This window comes from Misgurnus anguillicaudatus, chromosome 15 (genome assembly GCF_027580225.2).
Source record: "Misgurnus anguillicaudatus chromosome 15, ASM2758022v2, whole genome shotgun sequence".
In the NCBI taxonomy this organism is placed as follows: domain Eukaryota; kingdom Metazoa; phylum Chordata; class Actinopteri; order Cypriniformes; family Cobitidae; genus Misgurnus; species Misgurnus anguillicaudatus.
This window is the reverse complement of record NC_073351.2, coordinates 16,028,416-16,046,009: the sequence shown is the minus strand read 5'-3', so window position 1 is coordinate 16,046,009 and position 17,594 is coordinate 16,028,416. Positions and strand designations below refer to the sequence as shown.

General features: G+C 40.6%; 1 protein-coding gene across 1 annotated transcript; it reads right to left on the bottom strand.

The window, feature by feature from the left end:
* Positions 1-568: 568 nt before the first annotated feature.
* On the bottom strand, positions 569-4,148 carry LOC129419687 (extracellular calcium-sensing receptor-like). The gene is made up of 6 exons (XM_055174855.2): positions 3,940-4,148; positions 3,560-3,848; positions 2,721-3,479; positions 2,400-2,627; positions 1,654-1,777; positions 569-1,482 (listed from the first exon to the last, which is right to left on the bottom strand). Exons 1-6 carry the CDS (start codon positions 4,146-4,148, stop codon positions 569-571), a joined length of 2,523 nt encoding a protein of 840 aa, XP_055030830.2.
* Between the last annotated feature and the right edge of the window lie 13,446 nt (positions 4,149-17,594).

The window sequence follows — 17,594 nt, the reverse complement described above, 5'->3', positions numbered from 1 at the left end:
AAGTGACCAAACACATCAACGTTTTTCCTATTTAAGACGAGTAGTTATACGAGCAAGTTTGGTGGTACAAAATAAAACGTAGCGCTTTTCTAAGCGGATTTAAAAGAGGAACTATATATTGTATGGCGTAATAGCACTTATGGGAGTACTTCGACTCGACGCAGTAACACCCTCCCTCTCCCATTATGAGAGGGAGAAGGGGAGCGGACTTTTCAGGCGAGTCGAAGTACTCCCAAAAGTGCTATTACGCCATAAAATATAGTTCCTCTTTTAAATCCGCTTAGAAAAGCGCTACGTTTTATTTTGTACCACCAAACTTGCTCGTATAACTACTCGTCTTAAATAGGAAAAACGTTGATGTGTTTGGTCACTTCTAACTTTATCTCTAAATGGTACCATTGAATGAATGGAGCTAAGCTAAATGCTATTGAAGTGTCGCAGTGCGCTCCAGCGCTTACATGCACGCACACAGATGATGGAGGGATGTGTCAACGATTCTTAGTTGGGGTAGTGACATATTTTAATATTGAAAATGATTAGACTATTCTTTTAACCATGATTCTTTCTCTCAGTAGGATTTAGTTTGTGTTTTTCCCATCAAATGTTGCTTGGTATTTTGTTCAGGCTTAAACAGAATAATGTAACATTTAGGTGCAAATATGCAAAGTAATAAACCAAAGCTTGATGCTAGAATGGCAAATATTTCCACAGCTACAGTAAATTTTCCAGGAGAGCTGACATAAGCTGGGATAAATGTGATCCATACAGCACAGAATATGAGCATACTGAATGTGATGAATTTAGCTTCATTGAAGTTATCAGGCAGCTTCCGAGCCAGAAAAGCCAGAATAAAGCAGAGTAGAGCCAGTAGGCCAATATAACCCAACACAGCCCAGAAACCTATAGTAGAACCCAGACTGCATTCAAGAATGATTTTCTCCTTATAATATTCCATATTTTTATGGGGAAAAGGAGGAGATATTGTTAGCCAAAGCACACAGATAAGAACTTGTATAAGTGCAAAGGCAAAAACGCTGAGTCTCTGTTGTGCAGGCCCAAACCATTTCATGACATTACTTCCTGGAAGTGTAGCTTTGAATGCCATTAACACCACTATTGTTTTCCCTAGAATACAGGAGAGACAGAGGACAAAAGCGATCCCAAATGCTGTGTGACGCAACATACAGGACCACTCAGTGGGGAGACCAATGAAAGTAAGTGAACAGATAAAACACAAAGACAATGATAAGAGCAACAGGAAGCTCAGCTCAGAGTTGTTGGCTTTTACTATGGGAGTGTCCTTCTTACTGTAAAACAGGATGGCCACCAGTACCGTTATTCCTACTCCAGACATAGAGAAAAAGACTAACACTATACCCATAACTTCTGTAAAGGACAGAAACTCTACAGCCTTTAACACACATTCAGTGTTCTCAGTATTAGACCAGTATTCCCCTGGACACTGCTGGCAGTTATTTGAATCTGGAAGAAAAGATTGTGATCACTATACTCACTATAATTAGAGAAATATGGAAAAATATTCAATTTCTGAACCTCTTTAAAAAATAAATTGCACCCTAAACAGTAGGAGAAAAACACAAAAAGAGCAACTAACCAATTTTCTTTGGATTATTAAGATGGTCTGAAGTTTACCTGTCTCATTACTAATTTCTCCATCTGCACATGTAATACAATCATAACAGCAGACAGGTCTTCCTTTTAGTACAGCCATCCTAGTGCCTGGAGGACAACTTTCACTGCACACAGACCTTGGCTTCTAAATGAAACATACATACAGCAATACATGTACATTAAGTAAATTATACAGACTCTAAAGAATAAAGATAATATGGTAATAATTTTGAGAATATTGAGATTATTGCAATTTAATCATAAAATAATGTAAATCTACATTGGAAGCTAATAATAGTGTATATTATATATATTCTGAAAAAGAAACTGTAAGTGCTAGTTTTTTTATTATCGTTGTCAGTAGTATTTATACTTTAGATGAATTATTACATGACATATCAAAACCACTTTAATGCATGTACATCAATATCTAGACAAAACATTAAATAGACATTTCAGGAGTGGCTTTTGAAGTAAATATATTGTCTGCTTTTTTTAATATCATTTAGCATAACCCAGTTATAAGTAAGCCCACTCAGAAATTAATACCCATTTTGATTATGAATAATTAAAAAGTTGAGTAGTCATAACCAAATCAGCTTAACAATGTTGTTTCCTGTATATCCACTAAATAACTGAATTTTTACTTTTGCTTTATTTTACTTCAACATTACTGATAATTACTCAACCTACTGGTTCAGCAGTTTAAACAAACTTTGTTGGTTCTCGCCTTAACTTTGTCAAATTAACAGGTTTTCACCATTTACCTCTCGCTGTCCTCCAGCCCAGATTATGTTTTCAGTGTTAATGAAAAAGCGCTGATCAGGGGGCAGTGAGGCATCATAGTAACCCACAGCTTTAAACTGAAATGATCCATCAGAGTCCTGCTGCCAGTTCACAACTTCATACTGGGCTACTGTAGCACCAGTGCTGTCAAACCACACACGATCTCCAAATTTATCTGTGAAATTTACTTTTTTAAGAGCTTCAACCACCTTTTAAGAGACAGATTTGGAACATTACTATTGTGGCAATTAAACACAAAATAAAATTGGAAAGTCTTTTTTCCACATTCTCATACTGCCTACCTGTTGTGGTTGTATTGTGAGGGCTTTTTCACAAACTTCTTGTTCTTTGCACTTCAGCAGACTGTGTAGTGCATGAGCCACAGCATACACTGCTTTGTACACATTGCTTGAAAATCTTTGTTCAGACACATTTTCATTGTAATTTTTTAGCACAAATAGATCCTGATATCTGCTGCAGTTTAATTCAGCTTGAGAAGAATTTCCATCTCTTTGTGAGCATTTTGGAAAAGCTGTTTTCCAAAATGATTTATTAACATAATCTGAAAATCCTTCTATATGCAGTCTTCTCAAAGCAAACCCCAATGACCCTCCCATCACATGAAATGTGTTAGGAGTTATTAAATTCTTTGATGTTGTCCATCCGACCACTCCAATCATTTGTAAGCCTGTAATGTTCTGAATACTTAGTTGCTCAATTAGTAACCCGGTCTCAAAGAATGCAAGAAATGCAACAACCACTTTTGCTGTGCCCTGCTTCATTGTTTTTACAACTTTTTGGAGTTTTTCAGACTCTGTTCTGTAAAATTTCACAGAGTACTCTACACAAATCCCCTCCTTCTTGGCTGAGTTCAGAAATATGGCCATTCCATTGTTTCCATATTCAGTGTCACTGTTTACAGCTCCAACCCAAGTCCAGCCTAAGTGCTTTACCAAGAGTGCAAGTGCTCTGCCCTGGTAATAATCACTAGCAATAGTCCTGAAGAACGAAGGGTAATCTTTCCTATTACTGAGACACTCACATGCAGATGAATGACTTATCTGAAAAGGAAGTCACAAGAAACAATAAATAGTTACCAGTCTGGTAATTGTGTCAATCAATTACTGTTATTGTCTCTTACCACTGGAATTTTAAAAGGTCCTGTGGTTCTAGATAAAATAATTGTTGTGGCAGACTCTGTTTCTCCTATAATAGCATGTATAGGAGACTGTCCATTGCATCTGTTCCCTGCTGCAAAGTCCTGATCATTCATTAGTGCCATAATTGCACTCACAGAGGACAGTCTCGAACCACAGCTATCATAGATTCTATAGCCAATAGAAACATTTGGAAGAAAACTTTCATTCCTGTTAATCTCCTCAATTGCAAAAATCATGGTTTGAGCCAACCGAAAATCTCTAGGACTAACGCTGTATAAACATTCAATCATAGGTGTGTTAGGCTTGTTTTAAATACACTCTCTGCTATAATATTTCTTGAATTAATTCCAATGTACCACACCTGGAGCATGATAGAAGCTGAGGTTTTTGTTTGAATTCAAATGAAGGTAATGTTTCTTTAGTGTGTAGTGGAAAAATTGCTCCAATAGTTATGTCTCCATCCTTTAACAGCAGCGGGTATTTAGGGTCCCCCATTATTTTGCAATGAGTATTTTCTGCCTTTGTGCTAAAGTGATGAAAAAGCAAGAGTATGTATAGAAAACAAATCATTGCTAAGACTCAGCTCACCTTAACCTGCAAAATGAAATTGACTCTGTGATGTCAGTAGTTTTAAACACCTAATATGTATAAACAATACGTACCCAGTGACCTCATAGGGCAGAGCATGAAGTCAAGCTGGAGTCAAATAGATGTTTGGTGCATCTTTGCCATTCATTTTCTTTACATTATTTGAAAAGGATAATAAAACATGAAAATCATTATTTGTTGCTACCTTAATAATCACACTATATAAAGTAAACTTGGGATAAACTTGAAAAAAATACTTCAATTGGCTATTAATTAAAGTAATTTTTAGAGGTATAAAAATAATTAAAGAGTACCTATTTCGTTGCTTAAAAACGTTATTTTGTGTATTTTGCATAATACAATGATTTGTTACAAAGCTCATTGATCTGAAAACAGCTGTGTTTCAGTGTGCCACCTTACCAGTACGTTGTGATCAGAGGAGGAAAGAGTAATAAAATATTCTACTTAAGTAAAATTTACTGGTCTAAAAATCTACTCGGGTAAAAGTAAAAAGTAAGTAATTTTAACTTTACTCAGAGTTAAAGTTACTTTTTTACAGCGGGGTGAGGTGGGGGATTCTATTATAGTTAAAAAAGGACAAGAAAATATATATCACAAACTAGTTGTTTTTAATTGAAGGGACACATTTTCAATTACAGTGCAATAACAAAAAGTAAATATAATAAAAAGCTTTTTATACCCAATATTAGAAACATGTATGGAATTGCTTTGTGAACTTTTGAGGCAAAACATACGAGTTCAGCAGCTAGTAAATACAATAACTATAGTTAGGTTGTAATTAATTTACTGCTGGTAACATACATTATTTTATTAAACTCTCTGATTCAGATTCAGCTCTGTACTTTAGAACCCAATAGCTTTATTAACACTTTGGTGTCTAAGAGGTTTTTAGGGCCCTGAGGAAGTTTTGACATGCACTGACATTTGTGCTTTTTTCGTGCTTTTTTCAGTTGCTTAAAAACATATTAATGGCAAAAGTCTTATAACACTGTGTTCAGCACAAACTGGGCTACAATATTATATGATCAACATGTATGTACATGTTTGTATTTTTGGGAGAAAAATGTTTATGCATGGTTTTTAAAAAAGCTAAATTTTTAAGTCACTGATATAAGTCCACAAAACTCATTCTAAACATGTTCTTAAAAGACTTTTCAAAACAGGATCTAGTAGTCTTTTAGTAGTTCTAGTATTTTTTCTTTAAAATAATGTGAAAATCATTCGGCCTACTCATTCACATAAAACGATATATTGATTTACAATTTCTAAGACACTTTTGCTTGGGAAAGGCTGTATGCGTGGAGACGGGAAAGCTCCTGAATAATCAGCTGAGAAACAAAAGAGTTGCATAATAAGCCACATAATGATCCTTGTAGGAATGTTCAACAGGAATGTAAGTTTGGTTCCAAAACGCAATAAATCCATTTTGACAAATTTCGGTAAAAACGTGTTTTCTATACCAAGAAAGTGACAAGATGAAAACCACTATTTTCTGTTACAAACTTTCACTTTTAGGTTATAAAAACATAAAAAAAATCGTCTCGGTTACGTATGTAACCCTCGTTCCCTGAAGGAGGGAACGGAGACGTCACGTCGTGACCGACGAATTGGGAACTCGCTTAGAGAGACCAATCTGCTTCGAATACTACTAAAACGCCAATGAACTTGGCATTGAGATATTTGCATAATGCTGGCGCCGCCCCGCCAGGTGCGTATATAAGCCACAGGTGCAAATATAGAAATCAGCTTCTTTTTCGCTGAGAAAGCCGGAAAGTGTGACCGGCCGATAAACAGCAGGGAGCAGCCCTGTGGCGACGGGACGTGACGTCTCCGTTCCCTCCTTCAGGGAACGAGGGTTACATACGTAACCGAGACGTTCCCTTTCAGTCGGTCATTACGACGTCACGTCGTGACCGACGAATTGGGAATCCCTACCAAAACGCCACTGAGGGCTGACCTCTTCCAGTGTCTGCGTAAAGCCCTTCGGTTCCACTTAAGGAGAAGGAGAATTAGGTTTTAAGGCAGAAGGCCGGGCACTAGATGTTCCTTTAACCCCACAGTAGTGCCACCGACTGGGAAGCGCCCTATCTGAGCGGTATAGGAACGCTGCAGAAGCCGTTAAGGGCTATAGGGCTATAGGTGGGCGAAAGTCAACCGTAGTTGAGGAATAAGACAGCCTTAGCTGTGTAAGCAAAGCAGTGCTCTGCTGAAGGAAACGTGGGCTAGTAGGATTAACCCCACGGAAAAATACTCACAAGGGAACCCGGTGGGACGCAATGTGGATGCCCGAGCCAAACACAGGTTCGCGAGGATGCAGCTAGTGAGAGGCTGGCAGCGGAGGAAGGCAAAACAAATTATTACGCGTTTTTGCCTCGATGGCCTTCCATACTGAGCTCAGTTTGGAGCAGCAGTCGGAGGCTGCAAGCCGACCTGCGAGCCTGTTCTCTGTGCTTCCCCTAACGAGGAAAGAACACGAGAGGAGACGGGCTCGACACGAACACTGTAAAATCTAGTGAACGTATTAGGTGTCGCCCAACCAGCAGCTCTGCAGATGTCTGTTAGCGAGGAACCACGAGCGAATGCCCAAAATGAGGCAACACTTCTAGTAGAGTGAGCTCTCAATTAAATGGACAAGGAATGCCCTGCAGATTATAAGCAAGGGCGATAGTATCAACTATCCAATGAGACATCCTCTGCTTAGTGACAGCTTTCCCTCTCTGCTGACCACCATAACAAACAAAGAGCTGATCTGAGGTCCTGAGGCTTTGTGTGCGATCCACGTAGATGCGTAACGCTTGTACGGGGCATAATAAAGCCATGGTTGGGTCTGCCCTCCTCCGGGGGGCAGCGCTTGCAAGCTCACCACCTTATCTCTGAAGGGAGTGGTGGGAACTTTGGGCACGTAGCCTGGTCTGGGTCTCAGTGAGACAGCAGGACCAAACTGAAGGCACGAAATGTCAACAGAGAATGCATGTAAATTCCTTACTCTCTTCACGGAGACCAATGCTAGCAGGGTCAGAGTTTTCATTGACAAAAACTTCAGACTCTCAGACTGCAAAGGCTCGAACGCGGAACCTGTAGTAGGGCTTCAGCACCATGGACAGGTCTCAGGAGGAATAGAGGGAGGGCGCGAGGGGTTTAGCCTGCGAGCGCCTCTTAAAATCTAATAACCAAATCATGCTGGCCAACTGATCTGCCGTTAATAAGTGAGTGATGAGCAGAATAGCGGCGATATCAACTTTAATGGTGGAGGGTGACAGCCTACCATCTAACCTATGTTGAAGATATATAAAAGCACAATGTTAAGCATTCTCTGGGGTCCTCGCGTTGCGAAGAGCACCAGTTGACGAAAAGGGTTTCATTTAAGCGCGTAAGCCCGTCTTGTGAACGGTGCTCGTACCGCGTCGATGGTGTTAGATACCGCTTGCGATAAATCACCTAAACCTTGCGCGCACTCAACGACCATACATGGAAATCCCACAGTTCGGGGCGCGGGTGCCATAATGTGCCCCTTCCTTGAGAAAGAAAGTCCTTCCTCCGGGGAATTCGCCAGGGAGGGGCTGTCGCGAGGAGCATTAACTCTGAAAACCAATTCCTGGTCGTCCAATACGGGGCGAATAATAAAAGGCTCTACTCGTCCTGCCTGACTTTGCACAGTGTCTGTGCGATTAAGCTCACTGGAGTGAATGCGTATTTGCGCGTCCCCCGCGGCCAGCTGTGTGCCAACGCATCCATGCCGAGGCTGCCCTCGGTTAGTGAATAAAACAGGCGACAGTGGGTATCGTCCGGTGACGCAAATAGATATATCTGCGCACGACCGAACTTCTTCCAAATTAGCTGAACCGTCTGGGGATGGAGTCGCCATTCGCCGGTGCGCGCAGCTCGGGAAAGCGCGTCAGCCGCTGTATTGAGCGAACCCGGGTTGTAAATGGCACGAAGGGACCTCAGATGCTTCTGACTCCAAAGGAGGAGATGACGAGCGAGATGCGACAGGTGACGAGAGCGCAAAAACCGCCTTAACGGTAAATAACGCAACAGTCGCAATGATGTCGGTGTCGGCTAATACATCCTTCCCTCGCATCTCCATAGCGGAGCGTACAAGTCCGAGATATACAGCGCACCGCTCGCGGCAGTTGGGGTGCTATGCACACCCCTGAGACTGCAAGCCCGTCATACGTGGCTGCTCATCCCGTGCTGGGGGCATCGTATGTGCTACAGAATCCCAGGAGACCCGACTCAGGGGCATATCTTGCTATCAGAAATGCTGGGTCTGCCACGGGGCAAAATTGAAATGACACGCAGGTGTAATGGTTACACAGTGTATGCCGTTGCGCCACGCTCTCCTCGAGACTCGATCGTAAAACCAATGCTGAAGCGGTCTCATATGAAGCAGCTCGAGCAGTGTCACAGCCGCAGCATGCTGTCATATTTCCAGGAGCTTCTGAAATTGTTTCAGAGGGACCGCGTACTTCCCTCGAATTAAACCGAGGCAAGTCAGAACTGACTGGTTGCGCACTCTTGTAAAACACGCCAATAAATCGACCGAGTCTATTTCCATACTGAGAAAAGGATCCTCTGCACGGGGCAAAGTTGCTCTTTTCCCAGCTGACCTGATGACTTAAACGAGCGAGATGCTGAAGCATTAAATCTCTGTGTTCGCGCACGTCTGCCAAGAACGAGCCATTATAGTTGACGTAAATATAAGCAGAATGCGAACAACGCTCTCTCTCAGAGATTTTAATGCCGTGACTAGCACTTTCATGGAGACATGGGGAGAGAGAGACAGCTCGAATGGTGTACTTAGTATTAATATGCCCACCCCACAAACGCAGAGCGAAAAACGGTCTAAGGCGAGGGGAGATGGACACATAAAGTACACGTCTACAGGTCTAAGGCTGCAAACCGATCTGAATATTGAAATACGAGCCTCGGCGTATCATCCTAAAGGATCACATTTGTAGAGCCGATGCGTAAATAAATCGGTCGTAACCCACCGCGTATTTTGGGTAATATGAGATAAGGCTGGAAAAAACCTTATCATCATTCTCGGTAAGAGGGACCGGCTCGAATGTCCTTCGCCAGCAGGACATCGACTTTTGCACGCAGTACATGTGCATCGGATGCTTTCACTATAGTGAAACGAATGCCCGTAGAATTTGGGGGAGTGCCGGTAATTGTATTTCGTAACCGAGGCGGACAGTGCGTAAAACTCAACGAGACGGGCTGGGAACTGAAGCGAAGCATCCAGGGACCGTACGAGGAGAATTAACGACACTATCGAAGTACCCGCGGTGGGGCAGCGAAGCGAGACAGGTGAAACTGCCGGTGCGTCTGCTGTGACAGCATAAACATCTACAGTATGTGTGTGTGTGACACTGACCTGAGCCCGCTGAGGGTGATGGTCGTCTGGTCTCCTGCGCGGAGAGCGCAGACTCCGGAAAAACACCCGCTGGCGATAGAGGAGAGATAGGGTGAGCTGGTGTGCCCGCTCACGGCTCTTTCGATCCTCTGGAGACCTGGAGAGGGAAGAGGAATGCACTCTTATGTGTGGTTAAGTGGGTACCGGCTGGACAGCCGGTGGAACAGATGCAAACCAAGAATTTTCCACCCGACCCTCTACCGGGGGAAGGAGCGAATCACCGTCTCCTGAAGAGTGATCCTCTGCCAATCCGGGTCGCCCATTACTGGCCACTTAAACTCCCGATTTTCACGGGAAGCGGCTAAGCGGGCGGGGCGAGCTGCTGACGACCGGTTCCCATGCGCTGCCGAGATGGGGTCCGAGGAGGGGAACAGAGGTGGCCGCCGCAGGACGCCGACGGCGAGAGGCAGACTGAGGAGCCGGCGTGGTGGACCAAGGGCAGCTCTCTTTCGCCGGGGCATGACCTAGGAGATCGCCTCAGTCTGCGCAGCGGAGCTGTACGACTCCACGGGCTCGCCGAAGAGGCCGGTCTGTGAGACAGGAGCATTCAAGAAGTTGTTCTCGTCTGCGTCCGTCATGTAAGCCAGACATAGCCAAAGGTGGCGATCTTGAACACTGTGGTGGACATCGCACGACTGAAGGTCGCGGCTTCCCTCGTAAATCTCTAAAGCCTTTGCTTGGTGAACCTGCAGTAACGTTATTGTGTGCAGGGCTGAAGCCGCGTCTCCGCATGCCTGATGGGCAGCGCCCGTAACCGGACGACTGTCTATACAAACACGGGAGGGAAGGGTTGGGTGGTCCCTCCAGGAACGCAGCTGCATCGCAACCCCCCGCTCCACTGAAGGGATCCCCCCCTTAGCGGCTCCGTTGGTGAGGGAGGTGAGGGGTGAAAGCTGAACGGCCAAGACGGCCGCCAATCACGTCAGCTCTTCGTGCCGTCGGGAAAGAAAGGCACAGGAGGTGAGGACCTAGAGGCCCGAGCAGCCCGAAGTATCAATCATGTGGGCGAAACGGTTCGGGCGGAGAGGGGTTAACCCCTCCAACTCTACCGTTTCCGCCGCTCGAGCGGGCACGGCCGCCATCTCCGGGATGACTCCGCCTCGGAGGGAAAATACGGACACCCCTCTGATGCTGCAGAAGTGACGGGACCAGAAGGAGGTCCAATGGATTCGGCAGAAATCGCAGAACACGACTCTGCAGTCTCCACCGGAGCCTCAACCGGCTGAGGATGAGAAGGCCGGTAGGTGAAGGACGCATCCTCCGTCCTACTCGGCGTAGTGATGCGAAGAGCGTCCTGCGAGCGCTTGACAGCCGCACCATGACGGCGTTCAGCACTGCAAAGGCGCGGACGTCGTTCCCGTAGAAACGACAGTCGTCTTCGCAATCCAAGAGGGTTATGCTCTCACAGAGAGAACAAAAGCTCTCCACGAACGCAGCCTCAGAGTGCTCGATGCCCAAGCACGAAGACAGCGCTCGTGACCGTCACTGGAATCCCTGTACTTCTCGCATCCAAGATCGCACGGAGGAAAAGCTATCCTGAAAAGGACGCTGATCTCCGAATATACGAGAGAGTGGCTGTCTTTAAAAAGACACAGAGCTCTCACGTATCACTCTTTAGGGAAATCACTCTTTAGGTGCTCAGCTGATGATGCGCACAGGGAGAGGCAACGCACACACTAAACTCAAAACAAAAAATATGCAGAGCAGTGGAATACTGCGAGCGTCCGCTGTGTCAGTACTGCTTGTCAATCAACTTCAGCAACCGTTCCCAGAAGAGCAGAGAGTAGCTTCTCAGTAGCAGATACTGCCGGCTTTCGAAGCGATAAAAAGCTGATTTCTATATTTGCACCTGTGGCTTATATACGCACCTGGCGGGGCGGCGCCAGCATTATGCAAATATCTCAATGCCAAGTTCATTGGCGTTTTAGTAGTATTCGAAGCAGATTGGTCTCTCTAAGCGAGTTCCCAATTCGTCGGTCACGACGTGACGTCGTAGTGACCGACTGAAAGGGAACAAATCCATAACTTGATTTTCAAAGATTTATTAAAAACGAATTCTTTTTTCCACAAAATGCAATAAATCCATGACAGTTTTTTATTTCAAAAGGCTATAAATCTATTAATTCAATGTACAAATGTGCATTCATCTTTACCATTTTATATTTATTTAGTTGACTAGTGGTATACAATGATTAAAAAATAAACATTAATGGCATTAACCAAAACACTTACTTTGTTATATTAAGAACACATTGCTGCGGTTATACTGGACGTCGTCTCTTTACATTTTCACAGCGATCAGCTGTAAAATGTTTTGGTCCCGCTCGATTTTCGTTGACTTTGAGTAAAATAATGTAAAGTTTTCATAAGATCCTCTGGGGTCAATGTTTTAGCATGAGAAGCTTGATGCTGTCTGGAGAACAAGCAACCGAGTGCCTCTCGCGGAAATTATTAGATGTTGATGGCGTTTCTTTCCCGTCACAGAAAACCATTACAGGTTTAGCAATGCAATTAAAGTATTATTTTGTTTTGTTTGTTGATCACGAAGTACAAAGTAGATGAGGAAAACTAGGACTCCGTGTACTCAGCACGCCGCCATTGTTTGTTTACATTGCGTAACTGGTGGGCTGTAATATCAGGAATGGATTTATTGCGTTCTGTAAAAAAAAGAGGAGTGGCGTTTGTCACATTTTGGGGAAAAAAGGGAGAAAAGATGACAGAATATCACGGCGGTTATTGGATTTTGCGTAAAATTAAGAATTTACTTTTAACTACTGACCTGATATAATACTGATTTTGGCAGTAACTCGTTTTTTTTCAAAAATGGCGTTTATCGCGTTTTGGAACCAAACTCTTCATATATATATATGTGTGTGTGTGTGTGTGTGTGTGTGTGTGTGTGTGTGTGTGTGTGTGTGTGTGTGTGTATATATATATAAATATATATATATATATATATATATATATATATATACATATATATATATATATATATATATATATATATACATATATATATATATATATATATATATATATATATATATATATATATATATATATATATTGTCTGTCGGGCGAAATCCTCGTATCTCCAAAACCATTATTTTTCTGGAAATTAAAAAAACGTTGTATTTTTTAAGTTATTAAACATTGTATCGTTAAAGTTGTTATTATGCCTTATATTGCTATCATATACTGTTGTGTACCAACATTAACACAACATTTTCCCAAAGTCATGTTTTATTGGAGATACAAGCTTTATGACTTGGAAGCAGGGAGATACGACTTTATGCTCTCGTTGATAAGAATGGTACGGACACAGACGTCGCTGCTGCCAGCAGTATTCAACAAATACTGCAGTCACATTAAGCCTTTTGACAATAGACGAGGCTTTAACAGTTAACCAAAGCTGACTGTAGTTACATACATCTTACTAAACTCTATTTTAAAGGTTTACGATCTATAAGTGATGCAATACAAAACACGATGAGCAGACTATGCTGTCTAATAAGTGGAAATTAATCTTATCTGCTCGCAAACTTACCTTTGTGGCTCACAAGCTTTCTTCTGCACAGAAGCATTACAGCTATCAAGTTTAATAAATGTACTCAAACCTAACTATTTTCACTTCCCAGCAAACATTTGGACGTGTGATGACGGTAGAAAAGACGTCCGTTCGTCACGTCCCGTCCGCGTTGAAAAATATATCCAAAATGAAAATTGAGCGGACGTCTTTGACGTCATCTGGCCGTGAATTGCACGTCTTTTCTGCACGTCCCTGCACGTCTAAATGTCTAAATGCGCCGTCTTCTGGATGTTTAAATGTGTTGCTTCATAGTTTAAATGTATGTTTAAGCATGCATATAAAATAATCATACACCCATTGTGTAACATCGTGAAAGGCAAGTTTAACACGTAAACACAATTAAAGGTTCAAAATCGGTTCAAAATTGGTCCAGTCAGACCTGAATGTCCATAAAACGTTTTAATCACGTGTACTTCACAAACACATTAAAGAACACATTATTTGTGGACATAAGCAAAAAGGAAGCATGTTCTGATTTAGCACTTTTTATTTGTTTTTAACCATTTCACTATAACAACAATTTCAAAATACTTTATTATATAAAGTGATAGTTCACCCAAAAATTATTATTTAGTAATTTACTCTCTCTCATATTTCAAAACTGTATACCTTTTTATGTTCTGCTGAACACAAAGATATTTGAAAGAATGTTTTTAACAAAGCAGATCTCACAACCCATTACTACAATTGTAAAAAAAATGATTGACAGTTAATGGGTTGTGAGATCCGCTTCGTTACAAACATTCTTCAATCTTTGTGTTCAGCAGAAAATAGAAAGGTATACAGGTTTGAAACATGTGGGTAAGAACCTTACAAGTATTAATTTTTGGGGGAACTCCCTCTTTAACACATTACAGTTGTTTGGCTTATTTTTTGTATCTACCACTCCCAGCTTTTCCTGGAGCGTGCTTGAGGTGGTCTGCCATAGCTGCATCTATTTCCGAGTCTGTGGCATTTTGCTCAACCTCTTCACAGCATCTGAGGGAAGAGAAAACAGCTACAGCTAAAATTATATTATAATTATATATCTAAATTATTGTATAAAGATGTTCTGCTTTAAATAAGTGTTAAGATCAGTTGTGGGGGAAACAGCATTTGCCCCCTCCCTCTACAATACCACTATGGTGCCCTTGAGAAAGACCCTTAACTAGGTGTGTAACTGTCAAAAAATGAACAGGATATTTCTGATAAAGACAGATGAGCTGTGATGTCCCCTGAATAGATAAAGCATAGCAATAAAAATTACATCAATATACAAGAACAAGTTTTTTAGATCAACATATTCCCCAAATTACCTTGAATAACATAATACAAAGGTGTGCCTTTAAAAGACTTCTTTTCCAGATGTCCACCACCCCTCATATTGAACTTTGCCATAAGACAATTTGACATCATTCTGTGAAAGAAATGTAAGATTACTTCACTTTAGACAAATAACCTAAATGGTCAATAAATCACAATTAACAGTAATGTGCAACATAGCAATTGCATGCAATGTTCAAACATACACTGTTTTAACACTTCACAACTACTCATCTACCATGTAACAAGTGCTATAAACAATATCCTCATCCATAGGTTTTGGTGACAAGTAATGGCTTACACTGAAATTATGTTTTGATTTCTTATTTTCAGTATGGCTGACTGTTTGAGCCACTACAAACATTAAAACTTCTGAACAAGTGATGTGTGACAGATTAAATCCTGAATTGAAGTTATATAAATGGCTGGATTAATTATGGTGGTAATCAATATATATTCCTGCAACAGTATGCAGGATTACACAATTCAAGGGAAAAACATACCTGTTCACAGGGCCGTGCACAGACCTTTTGAGGGGCATGTGCTGAAACTGAAAAAGGGCACCCCCTCCAAATAAATAGCACATAATAATCGTCTTAAAAACTTTATATTTATTGACTATTAATGATTGAAAAATTCCCTATTAATGAATGAAAAATGACATTTTATGATATCTTGGCATTATACAGTGCAAACAAAGGATATCTGGCCTTCTAAGTTGGCTTTAACAATTTGCCTCCTGGGTGTTTGTCTGTATTAGGCCTATTTGTAGTCATGTGTTTCTGAACTGCTCTAGTGTACTCCCTCTTATTTAATTGTGTAATATATACATTTTCATTTTTTCCCCTCTGCTTTGCATACATATATTTAAATAAAAATATGTTTGAGGGAAAAAAAGCTATTCTTTTTGGTTTTATAAGCTAATTTTTATTATTTGGTTAACATGTTTATGTATGTCATTGAGAAGAGGGGAAATATGAGAGTTAAGATCAAAATAATATAGTAAAATACTATTCTATTACCCATACCATTTGCAAATCCAACATGTATCTGCCTACCTGGCAAAAACTGTGCTGAGGACCAGGAACGTTGGTCTCTTGAAGGTGCACTTAGGTTGGTTGTTCTCTATCGTGAACTACACTTTCCTTAAAATAAGCCAGCAATGAAAATGCATAAAAAATTTAGTCTAGTCATTCAGGGCTAACTTTTTGGTGATTTGGAGCAGACAGAAAATGTTAGAAGCGCAAGCAGAACATTTTGAGCACAACTTAAATCAGCCTTCAATTATTCACATTTACCCAAAATATCTGCATTATTGAAAAATACCAAACAGACTTAACTTTGTGCAATTAATTTCAGAATAAAAAGTTATGAACTAAAGAATCATACAGCCCTCATGGCTAATTCTAGGCATAAGATACATACATATCCAGATAGCACATTGTAATGAGATGAGTGGCAGGGCAATATACATACTTGTATCCTTTACAAGTTTCTCGTCTTCTATGATATTCACAGTTTTTCTTAACTGTGCGTTTCTAATCTGTAATGTTTTTGGTGTTAATGTAGGCTAGAAGTTTTCTCTATCTCTCATCTCTGCAATGTTTAATTTTAATACTATATAGACAATAAAAACAAAAGGTGTAAAAAATGATAAGTTATTTAAGGTAAGAAAGGACACATTAATAAATGAATAACACCATAACTGTACAATTACAAAAAAATCCTCTTTAGGTGTATGACAATACACAAGAAAACAATACTATGCCTCTTTCGGTTTTCTGGAAGATGGCTGTTCATTATGTGACCCTGCGACACAAATTACACCTTGCATGTAATTTCATTAAGTACAATAAACATACACATGCACAATGTATTTTTAACAATACACAGTAGTGTAAAATATTAAAATAAATCACTTTTTATATCAAAGTTTTGGGATATTATGTTGACATTCAGGCAAAACCCTGACGCGTGGAATACATTTTTACCTAAAAATGAGAATGACATTATAAAGGCAAAAGTGTATGCACTTTGGAGCCAAGCAATGTGTTTGTATAGTGTGGGAATGGACCAAAAAAATAACAAAAGCATCAGTAGCACGTACGTCTCATAGTGTCACAGCTTATTCTATCTAGGGTATAGATCAATCACAGCATCTTGATACCGATGTTTACTGTCATGAAGTGTGCCTGTATAAACAAAATACACCAAAACAATTTATATACATTTTTGAGTTTCATATCAAAATATATAAAAGTCCTTTTTGAAAGCATGATTCTTTTTCATGGTATTAAGCAAAGCAGTCAAAAACTTACAACGTAATGTAGGGTAGACAAAGTCAGGGGTCGGGCACGTCTCATCCAAGTGTGTTTGACACAAAACTTGATCTTTAGCACAAACAAGGACATATGACAAATTAGAACATTAACAAATGTGTAGACTGTTTAAGCCATATCTACACAATTCATATCTACAGTTTGCCATACCTTCTTTTTTATTGTTTGTAGAATGTGCATCATCTTCATTTGGTTTGTGTTGACCACCTTCAACTGTAAATCAAATGAAATTGTAATTAATGATATTAACACCACAAATTCTCCCAATTGTTTAAGTGTATTTTCAAACCAAGACATTTACCTGGCTTGGGTTTTTGAATGGTTATATTTTGGAGGGGGATCTAAGTAGGACACAGTCTTTTTAACAGCTTGTTTATTTTTATTTGGATTAGGTTCTGCTTTTCCTTTGTACAAAACAAAAGCAAAGGAAGTTAATCAAACACTTATACTGAGCTTTTAATACAGAACAGTATTTAAAATTTTACATCTGCAATGTAAGGCAATTCCATCATGCCAAATAACTTTTCTCTTTCAGATAATTTACTTTCTGAAAGAAACTCTTAAAAGGCTACATAAATAAGTTAAAGTAATGACTTTGACTGTATCATTAAACATACTTTCTGGCAACTTTTATTTAGGTTCCGTCGTGTCAAACAAGTAAAACTTAAGAACGTTAATCAAATAATACAAAATGAACTTACCCAACAGTAGATTTTATTTAATATATAGACAAAACGTGACGTGACAACTATCTCGTG